The 15,664-nt window shown below is 44.8% G+C and overlaps 1 protein-coding gene across 1 annotated transcript; it reads left to right on the top strand.

Annotated features, from left to right (window-relative positions):
- The first annotated feature begins 521 nt into the window (after positions 1 to 521).
- Positions 522 to 4,148, top strand: LOC136542122 (chloroplast envelope quinone oxidoreductase homolog). The gene is made up of 4 exons (XM_066534414.1): positions 522 to 703; positions 800 to 941; positions 2,539 to 2,627; positions 2,729 to 4,148. Exons 1-4 carry the CDS (start codon positions 632 to 634, stop codon positions 3,443 to 3,445), a joined length of 1,020 nt encoding a protein of 339 aa, XP_066390511.1. The 5' UTR covers positions 522 to 631; the 3' UTR covers positions 3,446 to 4,148.
- The last annotated feature ends 11,516 nt before the right edge of the window (positions 4,149 to 15,664 follow it).

The raw sequence follows: 15,664 nt of genomic DNA on the forward strand, positions 1-15,664 counted from the left end.
GACGCATGCGCCGCCCGCGCCTACTACTCGATCGCCGATTCACCATGGCCCCTCGCGTGCCGCGTGCAACAAGCAAGCAGGAGCCTGGCATCCTACCAGCAGCAGGCCATGGCCATCGAACATCAGCCATCAGATTCAGGGATCAGCACTAGCATGTGACGCCCTGAAGTCTAAAGATTCAATTCTCAACTCTCAATCACCGTGCAGCATGCCAGCAACAGCTAGGCATTCATGTCAGTCTAGGCAAAGTTCATAATAGTGTTGTTCATCGATCATTATTAAATATGTTAAAATCGAGAATATATTCCCATAAAAAATTAAGAATATATTATTATATTTGTTTTTGTTTTGCAAGTGAAATTAGATATACGTATATATCTATACTAAACACACATATACAGTCTTGAGGGCCCGTCGTAATTAGTTCGCCTTAGGTCCCTTGAAAACTTAGGGCCGGCACTGGGTGCTGAAGCTAACAGCCATGCACCGCTGATATTTGAAGTACAAGCAACCGGCTCATTTCTGTCCACAACACCGCCTGAGACTGACCAACCATATCAGCATCAGCGTACAAGCCGCGGAGCCACCTCTCTCTCTCTCTCTCCACGCGCATAGAAGCAAGCACCAAGCCATGGCTGCTCCCAAGAAGACGATGAGAGCTCTGCAGTACGACAAGTATGGTGGAGGAGCAGAAGGCCTAAAGGTACACTACACTAGCAGCACCCAACCACCTGCTGCTCCTGTCGTTCGTGGCCAAGACCGAAGAGCTTTTCTTGATGCTCTTGTTGCCTGATTTCAGCATGTGGAACTTCCGGTCCCATCCCCGAACAAGGGGGAGGTGCTGCTCAAGCTGGAGGCGGCCAGCATCAACCCCATCGACTGGAAAATTCAGAAGGGCATGGTCCGCCCCTTCCTGCCTAGGAAGTTCCCGTTCATACCAGGTACTTTACACATGTCTCAACGGTACGTTATGTAGCCTCAGATTGCCTCAGTACCCACATCACATGAAAGTGCAAAGACTTCTACAGGTTGAAGTTATTTTTTTGCAGTTCAGAAGTAGCAACTGAACACTGGTTAAAACAATTTTAGATCAATCCAGTGCGCTGTTGTAATATTGCTATTGGCTATTGCTCAAGATTCCTAAACCACCTGGTGCCGTGTTCGGCGACGCTAGTTGGTGACCGATGCCGATCCTGAAAAGAAAATGTGATGGTGACGATTAGCCATGAGCTATAAGACATAGGAAGGGCATTGTCGCGCCCTGCTTTCCAACCAATCCACTTTTCAGTTGCAACTCATCCATTTACCCTTAGCTTTTGCTTCGGGTCTGTTTACTACAAACTCGGGTAATTTATAGCATCCTCATGCCCGAGTGAAGCAAGGGTAAAAATCACTCTATTTTGCCAACCAGACGCAATCGAGTGATTTGAAGCCATGAATCACCCGATTTGCTGAAACCACAAGATCCGGATCTAAGGGACCAGAAAATAAACAAATAAACAGATTTATTTATCAAAATGCAAATAAAATAAAGACAAAAGGAAAATCATATAAAAACATACAAATTGCAATTAAAAAAATTACCAGATCAGTTTTATGGAAGGCAAATTGGAAGAAATTCGAAAAGAACAGAAAGAAATACAAATTGCAGAATGCATATCAACAAAAATGAGCAAACTAACCAAACCAAATGAAATGATTTGCTTACGAATAATTCTGACCATTCCTATTTACGAATAATCAATTTACACCGAGTACAAAACTTACACCTAAATAGAAATAGTAAAATATGGTACAATAATATATAATTGCTCCCAAATATACATACTGTAGCAAAGCAGTCACTGCACCTGCAACAAAGCACTGCACCTGCAGCAAAGCTGCATGCACTTGCCCTCCACCGCTTACCATCGCGTCATGGTCATTAAGCAAAGCTGCAGCAAAAACCATGTTGATCGTATTAGCCATGTTTATCAGTCATGATACAGTGTTTTTCCCTCATAATAAAATAGTATCAACCGGCTTATAAGCCACAGAAATAATCAAGCGAACAGTATAGATCAAACGTTTTCCCTCACAACAATACAGCATCAACCGGCTTATAAGCCATAGAAACAATCAAGCGAACAGTATAGATCAGACGCCCACGAGAGATCAGACGAACCACCTGCACCCGCACCCCCACCTTTCACCAAGGTATGATTCTCTCCGTTCACAGCGAGATCAGACGGCCACGAGAGATCGAGTGAGACGCGGCCAAATTTCACCCGAGCGCCGTATGGATTTATTGTTTGCTTCAGCACGAAAAGATAGCTTTTCCCTATTTGGCCATTTGTGGAACCCATCATATCTTCATGGATATCTACAAACATCACTAGAACGTGTGTTGATCATACCAATCCTGGACAATGTTCAAGACTTCTAATACTTTTGCTCCTACAAATTTTATGATCGATACAGTTTCTACTGCAGTTCCGCACCTTACCATGTATAATGTAATAACGCGAGAACTCGATATTGTTGCCGTGGCAAAAACAGTTGGAGACATATCCGGCGAAGTCGTAGAGCTAGGCAGCGGTGTGACCAACTGCAAACAAGGTGACAAGGTCATCTCCATCAGCTTCGCGGTAATATTCTCGCTTCCAATTCCATTTACTATTTCATTGCAGCGATGCTGCGATATACGCCATCGAGCAGTACGTAACAAACGTACCATCTCTGGTGGAAGACTGGAGGCGGGCTAGCTGAGTACGCGGTGGCGCCGGCGTCGCTTACGGTGGCACGGCCACCGGAGGTGTCCGCGGCGGAAGGCGCCTCTCTGCCCACGGCGGCGTCCACCGCGCTCCAGCAGCTCAAGGCCGCGGGGGTCAGCAGCTTCGACGGAGGCTCCGGCGCCGACAACGGCGGCCCCAAGAACGTGCTGGTGACCGCGGCCTCCGGCGGCGTCGGCCACTACGCCGTGCAGCTGGCCAAGCTGGCGGGGCTCCACGTCACGGCCACCTGCGGCGCGCGCAACCTGGGGTTCGTCGGGGGCCTGGGCGCCGACGAGGTGCTGGACTACAAGACCCCCGAGGGCGCCACGCTGCGGAGCCCGTTGGGCACCAAGTACGACGCGGTGGCGCACTGCGCGACGGGCACCCCGTGGTCGGTGTTCGCGCCGGTTCTGGCCGACAGGGCCACGGTCGTCGACGTCACCCCGGGGATCGCCGCGGCGGCCAAGTCGTTCCTGCAGAAGGTGACCTTCGCCAAGAAGAGGCTGGTGCCGCTGCTCCTAATCCCCAAGAAGGAGGAGATGGAGTGGCTGGTGGACATGACGAGGCAGGGGAAGCTCAAGACGGTGGTCGACTCCAGGTACCCGTTGAGCAGAGCGCAGGAGGCGTGGGCGAAGAGCATCGAGGGGCACGCCACCGGCAAGATCGTTGTGGAAATGGGCGGCGCAGAGTGAACCTGCGTCTGCGTGCATGATGAGAAACATTGTGTTGGTTGATTCGATTGGACGGATCTTATGTGTCGGACTATGTGGTACGGAGTCCAGTGGTAATAAGAAGGAATAAACTGTGCTCAGGAAGGACATGCCTGCACGAGCACATGGATTTGTTCTCCGTTCTATCATCGCGACAGCCATTCACAAGTCATCTGATGGAAGAAAACTCTGCACACCTGCTGCTGCAGGGTCATGTTACTCACGCGCAACATTTGGAAAGAATCCGAGAACGCCGCATAGGTGTAATTTTCGTGATCAACAATGGGTATAGGTTCTTGGTCTCTGAACACTGAACTTGTGCCCAAATGCACACCGACACATCATACCCTACACGCTAATTAACACACACCACTAACCTACGAACTAAACACACACGCCTACTTAAGATATACGCAGAACTTGAGGCTTAGCTTAGCAAATGACAGGCACGTCATCTTCCCATTGTGGTCTATACGCGTTTCTAAGGCTGTTCTGAGAAGATAGTGGCTGCATTCGCTTCGCCTATGGAAACGACTACTGTATTTGGGAGGATGAGAGGGATGCAACAACTTTAGTTGTACCGAACATAACGATTTGACAACCTTCATGTCCAATCCAGCTTGATCCCTTGATAGCACAATGCGTTACGTATCTTCCATATATACTCCAAAGAATCAGAAGGAATCTCAGAGATCAGGTGCAGGAAGTTCATAGGGTTCGAATGCTTGCACCTTAAGAAAAAAGATAAAAATAATGCTAATGCGAAAAATTAAGATGTCCGGAACGCCAGAGGTCTCGCTCCACTCACTGCTGTATGCGCCGCTCGCCTAAAAAACCATCCCGCACGCCTCGCTCCGCTCCCCCCCTTACCCCTTCCGCGCTCCTCGTCCCCTGACGCATCGCACCAACGCCCGGCATCCTCCCCCACCGGGAGCCCCCAATGCCCGCAGATCTGGCGGCACTCTCCCCCACCCCGGCGAGATCCTTGGAGCAGGAGCGAGATCCATGGAGGTGGCACAGCGGTGTTGCAGGAGAGTGGGCGGCTCTCCTCCACCCCGGCGCGAGCAGCAGCGGCGGCCCCACACCGCAGCGCCCCCGACAGACCGGACGGCCGGCAAGGCTAGCCGAGCATGGACAGCGCGTGGGCGTGCTCAAGACACATCGACGTGCTGTGCACAGTTTTTAAAGCTCCCACCACAACTAAACCGTTGCTACAAAACCTAAACGGTCTTAGCTACACTCAAGATGGTATATGAGACTATCAAATCGAGCTATAACATAATACCACCCCTTAGCCCAATCTGTCAAAATAATTTGCTAAACATAGCAATGTCTAGCTGTTGATAAATTTGGAAATTTTTCTAAGTTTTTGAGCTGAACTTGATTTTAATTTGCAATTTCTAGGCTAGTAGAAATATTAGTTAGTAATATCATTTTTCAACAGCAAGTATTTCAGTGTCATCTACAAAGTTCATATTTCAAACTTTATTTAAGTGTCACATGTATGTTCTATAGTGTTTTTGTTTAATAAAAATTGGTTTACAACCCTACTTGTTAACTGTATGAGTTAAGGAGTAACTTTTTGTTTAACACTTTTATTGATGGTTTTAATTGCAATGCTTCATCTATGCACTCCATCGCATGCACTAACACAGAAATATGATGCTCATGATGTGTCTTAGTAAATGATTTAGGGTGTAACACCGAGGGTGTTACAACTCTCCCCCCTTAAACAAAATCTTATCCCGAGATTTCATGTGAGTGCCTAGTGTAGGAAAAGGGTAAGAGTAAGGTTTTAACATAAACTATTACCTTGGCACACCAGGGAGAAGATGGGGATAATGCTCTAGAATATAACTCTCCTGCTCCCAAGTTGCTTTGTCCTCCGAATGGTTTTACCACTGGACTTTATAAAATTTCACCACTTTGTTTCTAGTAACTCTCTTTTTCATCCAAGATTTTGACAGAATGCTCAATATAAGAAAGATCGGATTAGAGAGGGAGTCCTTTAATTTCCACCACTTCCTCAGGAACTCATAAATACTTCTTTAATTGGGAAACATAAAAGACATTATGTATTGTTGACAAAATATCCAGAAGTTGGAGACGATAAGCAACCGAACCACATCGCTCCAAAATCTTATAAGGTCCAACATACGAGGAGCTAACTTTTCACAGACTCTAAACCGATGCACACCTATCATCGAGGATACCTTTAGGTACACATGGTCACCAACTTCAAACTACAAGGGTCTTCTTCACTTGTCTGCATAAGTTTTCTGATTATTCTAAGCTGCCTTCAAATGACTCTGAATAACACTAACTTGCACTCGAGCTTCTTTGATAAAATCAGGTCTAAAATAACCACGATCACCCACTTCAACCTAGTTAAGAGGTGTTCTATATTTCTTACCATGTAGGACCTCAAAAGGTGCCATACGAATGCTTTCTTGATAGCTATTGTTATAAAAAAACTCGGCTAGAGTCAAGCATTCGTCCGACTTTTCTAGAAAAGAAATGACACAAGCCCGCAATATATCCTCAAGTACCTGATTGACTCTTTTTGTCTGACCATCAGTTTGTGGATGATAAGCTAAACTTTTGAGGAGACGAGTACCAATACATTTCTAGAGTTGCTCCCAGAAATGAGAGACAAGAACTGACCCTCTATCGGAAACAATGGTATGAGGAACTCCATGTAGAGTCACAACCGGATCAAAATACAACTTGGCATACTTCTTGGCTGAATACCTTGTATCCACCGGAAGGAAATTAGCGGACTTGGTAAGGTGATCCATAATGACCCAAATAGAGTCATACCCCTTTGATGTGTGGGGCAAACCCACAACAAAGTCCATGGAAATATCCTCTCATTTCCAAACCAGGATAGGCAAGGGCTATAGAAATCCAGACGTACACATATGGTCCGTCTTAACCCTTTCACAAATGTCATATTCTGAGATGTATTTGGTAATATCCTATTTCATATTTGGCCACCAATAGAAGTGACGCAAATCATGATACATCTTGTTACTTCCCGGATGAATGGATAATTTGGAGTTCTGAGCTTCATCCAAAAAATTTTTCCTAAGGTCATCGCTTGAGGGAACCACCAATCGGTTCTTGAACTTCACTACACCTTGATCATCAACATTAAAATGAGGACCACGCCCTTCGGTAATTAACTTCTTGTTATGCAGAATTTTTGAAGCATCTTGTCTTTGCTCTATAATAATTTGCTCAAGTAAATCCGAGACTAGAGCAATATGGGCTAACACCTCAGAATGGTTGAGAGACAAAGATTCTTCTTCCACTTGATGCGACTTTCGACTTAAGGCATCAGCCACCATATTAGCTTTCCTAGGGTGATAATGAACTTTTAAGTTATAATATTTGATTAACTCAAGCCTCCTCCGTTGCCTCATATTCAACTCGGATTGAGTGAAAATATATTTGAGGCTCTTGTGATCCGTAAAAATGTGTACTTTATTTCCCAACAGGTAATGTCTCCAAATTTTTAGAGCATGCACAACCGCAGCCAGCTCTAAATCATGGGTGGGATAATTCAACTCATGCCTTTTCAGTTGACGTGAAGCATAAGCGATCACATGTCCACCTTGCATAAGCACGCATCCCTGTCCCATTCTAGAGGCATCACAATATACATCAAATGGCCTATCAATATCTGGTTGAGCAAGAATAGGAGCAGACGTAAGAAACTTCTTCAGGGCTTTGAAAGCTTCTTCATAAGCCGGACTCCATACAAATGTAACATCCTTCTGGAGCAACTTGGTCATTGGTTGAGCTATTTTAGAAAAATTAGGGATAAAGTGCCAATAATATCCAGCAAGACCAAGGAACTAACGAATCAAATACACTGACTTTAGAGATTTCTAATTTAACACGTCCTGCACCTTGCCAGGATCCATAGATATGCTTTCAGGTGTCAGGACATGTCCCAAAAACTGCACTCAATCCAACCAAAACTCACACTTACTGAATTTGGCATACAGCTTGTGTTCCCTTAACTGAGTTAGTACTATCCGAAGATGATGTGCATGCTCTTCATTGTTCTTGGAGTATATCAAAATATCATCAATAAACACCACTACAAACTTGTCCAACTCTGGCATAAAGACTGAGTTCATGAGGTACATGAAGAATGCAGGAGCATTGGTGAGGCCAAAAGACATGACTAGGTATTCATAAAGCCCATACCTAGTAGAGAAAGCTGTCTTTGGTATATCTTGTAGCCGGATCTTAATTTGGTGATACCCAAAACGAAGATCAATCTTTGAAAATACTTTTGCACCAGCCAAGTGATCAAACAAAGAATCAATATGAGGTAAAGGATACTTATTCTTAATGGTTACCGCATTGAGAGGGCGATAATCCACACACATCCAAAGAGTGCCGTCCTTCTTCTTCACAAAAATAGCTAGACAACCCCCTGGTGAAGAACTAGGACGGATGAATTCCTTCTCCAATAATTCCTCTAGCTGCTTCTTCATTTCTGCCAGTTCCTTTAGAGCCATGTGGTAGGGACACCATGAGATAGGAGCAGTACTGGTTCTAACTCAATTGCAAACTCAACCTTCTGATCCAGTGGCAACCCAGGTAGATCCTCAGGGAAGACATCCAAAAACTCACAAACCACAGGAATAGAAGCATGATCAGGAGAAGCTTCAGTATGAGCAATAACTAGTAGGGTGGAAACTAAAGACATAAGAAGAGACATTCGATCCTCAGAAGAAGGAAGCTTCAACTCAACAACTCTCTGCCAAAGGTTCAGGACTACCCCATAATTTCTCAAGCAATTCATTCCCAAAATTGCATCTATGCCTTGCCCAGGCAACAACATGAACTGGAGATGATAAGAGTGAGTTGCTAGCACTAGTCTAACTGTGTCCGTCTGAGTGTTAATGCACAACTGCGCACTCAAAGTTCTGATTCTATAGGCAATAGGAATAGCTATAGTAGATATATTGTGCCTTTGTGCAAACCCCATACTCATGAATGAATGTGATGCACCAGAATCAAATAATACATATGTTGGGTGAGAATCAATGGTGAACATACTAGCCATCATGGGATCTCCCTGTGTCGCACCCAATTTTGCATAGCAAAACCAAGTACTCATATATGTGCGCCCAGAATGTCCAAACACACACATATATCACAAATTGCAATAGTATCAAAGTAAAGTACTTATTACATCACATATCTCATCATAAAGTAAATACAAAGTTTGCTCAAAGGCAATATTATAACAATCATAGTGGAATAACTAGCCCAACTGCCACAGGGACTCCAACTGGTGAACGTCTCCCTAGTAGTCCTGGACATCCTTCGAAAACTCTTCATATCCATTATCTGTTACCCATCTGGGATTTTCATTGGATGTAAAGCAAGTGTAAGCTCACCATGCTTAGCAAGTATATCAAAGGGATCTATGAGGCTAAAAAAGGCTTGACACTGTTTGACTATGGTTCACAATTTTAGTTAATCAAATTTTAGCATCCTGAATCACTACTTTAATGAACAGTCCCAATTCCCAAGTGGTATTAAAGTATCATCAAATTTATCTCAATTTCCAACCATCCATCATCCACAGTAACCACTAATCTCGAAGGATCCAGACCGCTCGTATCTGTGAGCACGACTGTTATAATAGGTTAATTATTTCTACAGAAATTGTGCAACTTTACCCACCGAGCCGTGATTCCCAATGCCAGGGTTCGCAAGACCCACTACACCTCTTCCCAGGAAGTGTGGCAGAGTTTCACTATGAAACCCTTAGCTAGTTGCACTAACAGGTCGTAGCTACAAAGGAATGGCACACGTGGGCATCACAGCATGGTGCACACCCTAACAAAAAAAGGAAAGATACCCTCTTACCCCTTACTGGAGCTACAGACGAGCTAGTACAATCTAGTTAATAGGTTAAAGTTAGAGCCATGTGACACTCGGGGTTGTACGGTCCCTCCTAGGTTGCCGCTTCAGGATTAAGTCCTTAGAGAGAGGCACTAGAGTACTCAACCCCGTACTCTAGCCCCCTATCTATTGCTAAAAAGCTCCATTTTATCACATTGCATATAGCCTTTAATCATGTTTAACAATTATTTCATGTTAAGCGCTGCAGCATCTATCCAAAATGCCTACCCGATAATCCCAGGTATCAAGGATATGTGGTACAAGTAATCATCTAGGTAAAGTCCTTAAAGGCATTTCAAATTAAACACATGCATGAATGTAAGTGATAATAGTTCATAGGTAACAAGGGGCATTTGGTACACTTGCCTTCCTCAAAATCATCCTAGGAGTACTGCTGATCCTGCTGGGGGTCCTCAGTCACCTCAAATGGCTCACCCTCTAATCGTGATCCAATCACCAATCAAGCATCATACCAATCATTACATGCATATAAGATAGACTTCCATTAGAATAGTGCACCAAACAGTGAAAACATAAGTTGAAAAGCTTATAAATCTATTCTACGCATTGCTACGAACACGTGAGCGAAAGAATCACTCAAATCAGACTTAAAACGCGAAAGTTATGCATGAAATAAGATGTAATAGCATTTCTATAAATAAACTGAACCTATTTTTGAATTAAAACAATTAAAAATATAAATTCTCACGGTTACAGGACTGTGGGCATTAAATCTGGAAAGTACAGGGTCTAAATTGAATAAAAACAGGACTGAATAGAAATTCTTTTGAACTAATGAGTACCGCGGGTTGATTCTACGAAAACCGAAGGGTCTTTCTGCAAAAAGGGCGCGCTTGTCTACGGTTTGGACCTGGCTGTTGACTGGGTGGCCACGTGGTGCCTTTTGGTTGGTGTGGTGTGCCATGCAGCGTGGGTGCGCACTGATGTGGCCGGGTGGACCGGGTCCATGGCTTGCTGTGGGCCGGCCACTTAACAGTGAAGGGGTACAAAATCTTGATCGCACATTCAAGATCCAACAGTGCTGCTTACGACGAGACAGGGGATCACCGGCGACGATGGCTCCCACGGCGGTGCCATGGCTGCATGACTGGAGATCACCGGTATGGCATTCTAGGGCACAAAATCACGAATGGAAGGCACGGGGAGAGTTGGGAGCTCACCACGAGTCTGATGAAGGTGTTCTTAGTGTTTGAGATGGGCTCTAGAGGCAAGGTCGATGGTGGCGGGGCTCTAGAGAGAGAGAGCATGCAGGTGAGGCTCAATCCGAGGAATTCGTGACCAAATCGATGAGAGGGAGGTACCTACAGGCGTGGGAGGTCGCAGCGAAACTCTGGGTGGCGTCAGCGTCGAGCTTCGAGGCGTGGGAGAGGGAGAGCTACGACGGCGGTGGTTCTCGGCTGCGAGCAGAGGATGGGAGAGGAGGCGGGCTTAGCTCGGGGTTTTATAGGCCGGACGACGAGCAGAAATAGGAAGGGAAGCGGGCGGATTCAGGCAGAATAGTTCACTTTCCTTCTGTGGGCGACGGCGTGGTGGCTTGCCATCGGTGGTGACTGGAGAAAAGGAAAGAACCAGCGGAGAAGAAAGGAAAGAAGAAAAGGGCGCTGACAGGTGGGTCCCACAGGGCAGTGAGGGAGAGAAGAATGAGAGTGGCGTAGGTGCGTGGGTGGTGAAGGCCGAGCGAGCTATGCGCTGGCATGTGGGGCAGACCACCGAGTTGGGCTGGTGTGCCTGGCTGGGCTGTGTGCGGTGCGCACGCGGTGGAAGCGCGAGGCAGGCCGAGCGATAGGCCGGGCTACACGCGGTAGTAGGCCAGTGCGGAAGAGAAAGGAAAAATAGAACTGGGCTGATTCCTAGGTTGGGCCAGAATGGAAGAAGATGAATTTTTTCCAAAACCAAATCTTTTTCCAATTCCATTTCCTCTATTTTCAATTCTAAGCCAAATTCAAATAAGATTTGAATTCAACTTTAAATCATCTAGCCCTACACTCAACCAAAAACAATATGCTTCGGCATGAATGCAACAAACATGTTTCTAAACCTTATAGTTTATTTTATTTATCCAATATTTATTATTTAGCCTAAGTTAAAAATATCTAGAAAATGTAATAAAGGTTAAGAATAAATTGCTAATTTGTAGTAGAATTTTTGGGTGTTACAAACCTACCCCCCTTAAGATAAATCTCATCCTTGAGATTCGGATGGTTCAAAGAGATTGGGATAGTCAGTTCTCAGATCTTCCTCTCTTTCCCAAGTTGCCTCGTCCACAGAGTGTCTACTCCACTGAACCTTGCACATTCTTATTATCTTGCTCCTTGTGATTCTCTCTGCTATTTCCAAGATTCTCACTGGATATTCTTTGTATGATAAATCCCCTCGGATATCCAGTTCTTCCAAAGGTAGTTGTTCCTCAGGTACTCTCAAACATTTCTTAAGTTGCAACACATGGAAGACATCATGAACACCTGAGAGCTGCTCTGGTAATTCTAGCTGGTAAGCAACTTCTCCTCTCCTGTTGATGATCTTGAATGGTCCCACATACCTGGGTGACAACTTTCCCTTGGTATGAAATCTCTTAACTCCTTTCATAGGTGAAACTTTGAGATAGACAAAGTCATCGATTTCAAACACCAAATCTCTTCTCCTCGTGTCCGCATAGCTTTTCTGTTGAGACTGTGCAACCTTCAAGTTTTGCCTTATTGTTTGTACTTGTTTTTCGACCAGTTGCAAAACATCTAGTCCAAAGACTTGACTTTCCCCCATTTGATTCCAAAACAATGGGGTTCTGCACTTCCTGCCATACAATGCCTCAAACGGTGCCATCTTGAGACTCTTTTGATTGCTATTATTATAGGAGAATTCGGCATAAGGTAAACTCTTATCCCAACTTGTCCCATACTACAGAGCACAAGCTCTTAGCATATTCTCTAAGATCTGATTTGTTCTCTCGATCTGCCCATCTGTCTGCGGATGGTAAGCTGAGCTAAAGTTCAACTTCGTATCCATGGACTCATGCAATTTCTTCCAAAAATGTGATGTGAACTGTGTACCCCTATCTAAAACAATCTTCTTTGGTACTCCATGTAAACATACAATCCTTTCCATGTATAACTCTGCCAACTTTGCACCCGAATAAGTTACCTTGACCGGAATGAAATGTGCCACTTTAGTCAGACGGTCCACAATTACCCAGATAGAGTAAATCCTCTCTGTGTACGGGGTAATCCAACTATAAAGTCCATTCCAACTTCTTCCCATTTCCACTCGGGTATCTTCATAGGCTGTAGGAAACCTGCTGGCCTCTGATGTTCTGCTTTCACTCTTTGACACGTGTCACATATAGCCACATGTTCAGCTACATCTTTCTTTAGTCCATATCACTAGTATCTCTCTTTAAGATTGTAGGACCTACAGGAAGTTAAAGGAGGCCTAGAGGGGGGTGAATAGGCCTGTGAAAATTCAACTCAAAACTCTGTTAGAACAGAGGGCGGCACTGCCAGCCTTTTAGGGTGGCACTGCCGCTCTATGAAAATAAATCTAACACAGCTGAGATTTTACAAAGATGAACTTGACCCAACTAGCTGCTTAATCCTGCAATAGAAAGATAAGATCCAGTTCGAAGACTGAATACCACAGAAACTTCACATAAGCGTGGATCGAGCAACCAAACCCTAATAACAGCTAGCAATGAGCTAAACCAATAAGTAAACAAGATGAAGCACGCGAGACACAAGATTTATCCCGTGGTTCAGCTCACCACAAAGGTTTGCCTAAGTCCACGTTGTTGAGGAAGCCACAAAAGGCTTGGGCTTGCCACAAAGGCTTGCCTTACCCTCGTTCTCAAATCAAGAGAGTGAACTCTTGAGGTGAGAGGTGATTTCTTAGCTTTTGAATGAGGTTACAAACCTCCCAAGGCTGCCACATGAGTTAGCAAGCGCAAGGGTGATGCCTAGCCGGCTAGGAGCAAGCTCCAAGAGTAACAAACCCTAGAACCGCCGTCCAAACATGAACCAAATGCTCTTAGACTTTGGGAATCAGTGGATCTGCTCTCCAATTGAGTTTTGCTGCCTTTTCTCTCAAGTTTTGATGGTCGGAATCAAGGATTTGCTTGAGGGATGGTGGAGCAACAATGGAGGAGAGAAGTGAGCTTTGGTTCTATCTTGTTTCGAGCTGAATGACTTAGTGAAGAAGGTGACCGTTGTGTGCTGGGCCTAAGGGTATAAATACCCCTCGAGCCCAACAGTCAGTTAAGGGTGGCACTGCCACTCTTAACAAGGCGGCACTGCCGCCCTAGCCAAAACAGGTAAAATAATATGAAATTTGGCTGGCTGTTTTGACTAAGTGGGAGGATGTAAATCTGTGAATTTGAGCATCTGGTTCAACAGTTGACCAACTGTCCTAAAATTCCTCTTAATAGTATGGCTTTCCCTAAACTCAATTTTAAAACATAAAGGAATTTAAACTTCCTTGAGCTAGGTCTGGCCACTTTTTGTAATTAGGACACCTGCAACCTGTACATCATCCTCATTTTTTGATTCCCTGCTTGTTATCTCGATAAACCTCATTAGTCCTCTAATTTGGTGGTCATCAATGCCAAAAACCCACAATAGGGCTTGATTGCACTTACAATCTCTCCCTTTTTGGTAATTAATGACAACCCAATTAGAGCTTACAAATGATATGAAATCTAAACTGAGATTTTCAAACCATGGGTGTAGGAGCCTCCCCCTAAATATGTGAATAGAGATTTGAATTCTCAATTTGGCATGAAAAGCCATGATTCACATTTTAGGTGTGATGGGAACCTCCCCCTACATCCATGCCTACTGTGGAGTGCTGAACAAGATGTCACAGGAATAAACATGATGTATATGATAGGTTATATCAGTTTGAGCACATAAGACCCTGGCTAATATAGCACAGGGCGGTACTATCGACCACAGAGGGTGGCACTGCCGTCCTGACTATATCAGTCAGGTAGCAATTAGATTCTTATAGCAGATCATATGAATATAAAACAATCTAAACTTAGAATATGACAAGCTAGAACAGTAACCATGAATACATGTCCATATCCGAAGCAAATTAAGTCACAAAGTAGCATATTCCATAAAAGAGTTTTGAGTGACTCTCAAACTCACAACCTAACATCTACTCTCATCGGATCTGAACATAAGGCGCAGCTGTAGATAACCCATGGTGTCATAAAACTGTTGACCCCTCTAATTTTCTCCCCCTTTGGCATCAAGTACCAAAAAGGAGAAGAAAAAGAAGAAAAGTCACTCGTCACTATCGGAGTCGACACGGGCATGTTCGGCAACGTGGGGGTGTGAAGTGAAGCATGTTGAACGTCACGGAGGAGATACCCCAGCAGAAGTAGAAGGACCTGGCTAATCCATCGAAGGAAGCGGTCTCCTGGAATATGTGTGAAACAAAGCTGCCTGAACCTATGGATCAACCTTTGTAGGGTGAATCTTGCACCAAGGTCCTGCTGCCTTGGGGGCTCCTCAAAATGCTGCCCCTATGGATACCCGTAGTACTGACTAAATGGCTCATATGAGTGCTCATACTGCTGATCATCTGGTTGTTCATCATGGTGCTCATGTGGCTGATCCTGCTCTTCGTTAGAGGGAAGACAAGCGAGGCAAGTTAGGAAACTAATTTGGTGACTACACTGGTGGAAGGGGTGGCAGCCTGCCATCTCCCTAGCATGCCTCACTGCTTCCCTATTTTCCATTCTATCCTCATAAGCAGTCTATGAAGCATATGCACAATTAATATATAATTGCTCCCAAATATACATACTGTAGCAAAGCAGTCACTGCACCTGCAACAAAGCACTGCACCTGCAGCAAAGCTGCATGCACTTGCCCTCCACCGCTTACCATCGCGTCATGGTCATTAAGCAAAGCTGCAGCAAAAACCATGTTGATCGTATTAGCCATGTTTATCAGTCATGATACAGTGTTTTTCCCTCATAATAAAATAGTATCAACCGGCTTATAAGCCACAGAAATAATCAAGCGAACAGTATAGATCAAACGTTTTCCCTCACAACAATACAGCATCAACCGGCTTATAAGCCATAGAAACAATCAAGCGAACAGTATAGATCAGACGCCCACGAGAGATCAGACGAACCACCTGCACCCGCACCCCCACCTTTCACCAAGGTATGATTCTCTCCGTTCACAGCGAGATCAGACGGCCACGAGAGATCGAGTGAGACGCGGCCAAATTTCACCGAGC

Source organism: Miscanthus floridulus, chromosome 3 (genome assembly GCF_019320115.1).
Source record: "Miscanthus floridulus cultivar M001 chromosome 3, ASM1932011v1, whole genome shotgun sequence".
Taxonomy (NCBI): Eukaryota; Viridiplantae; Streptophyta; class Magnoliopsida; order Poales; family Poaceae; genus Miscanthus; species Miscanthus floridulus.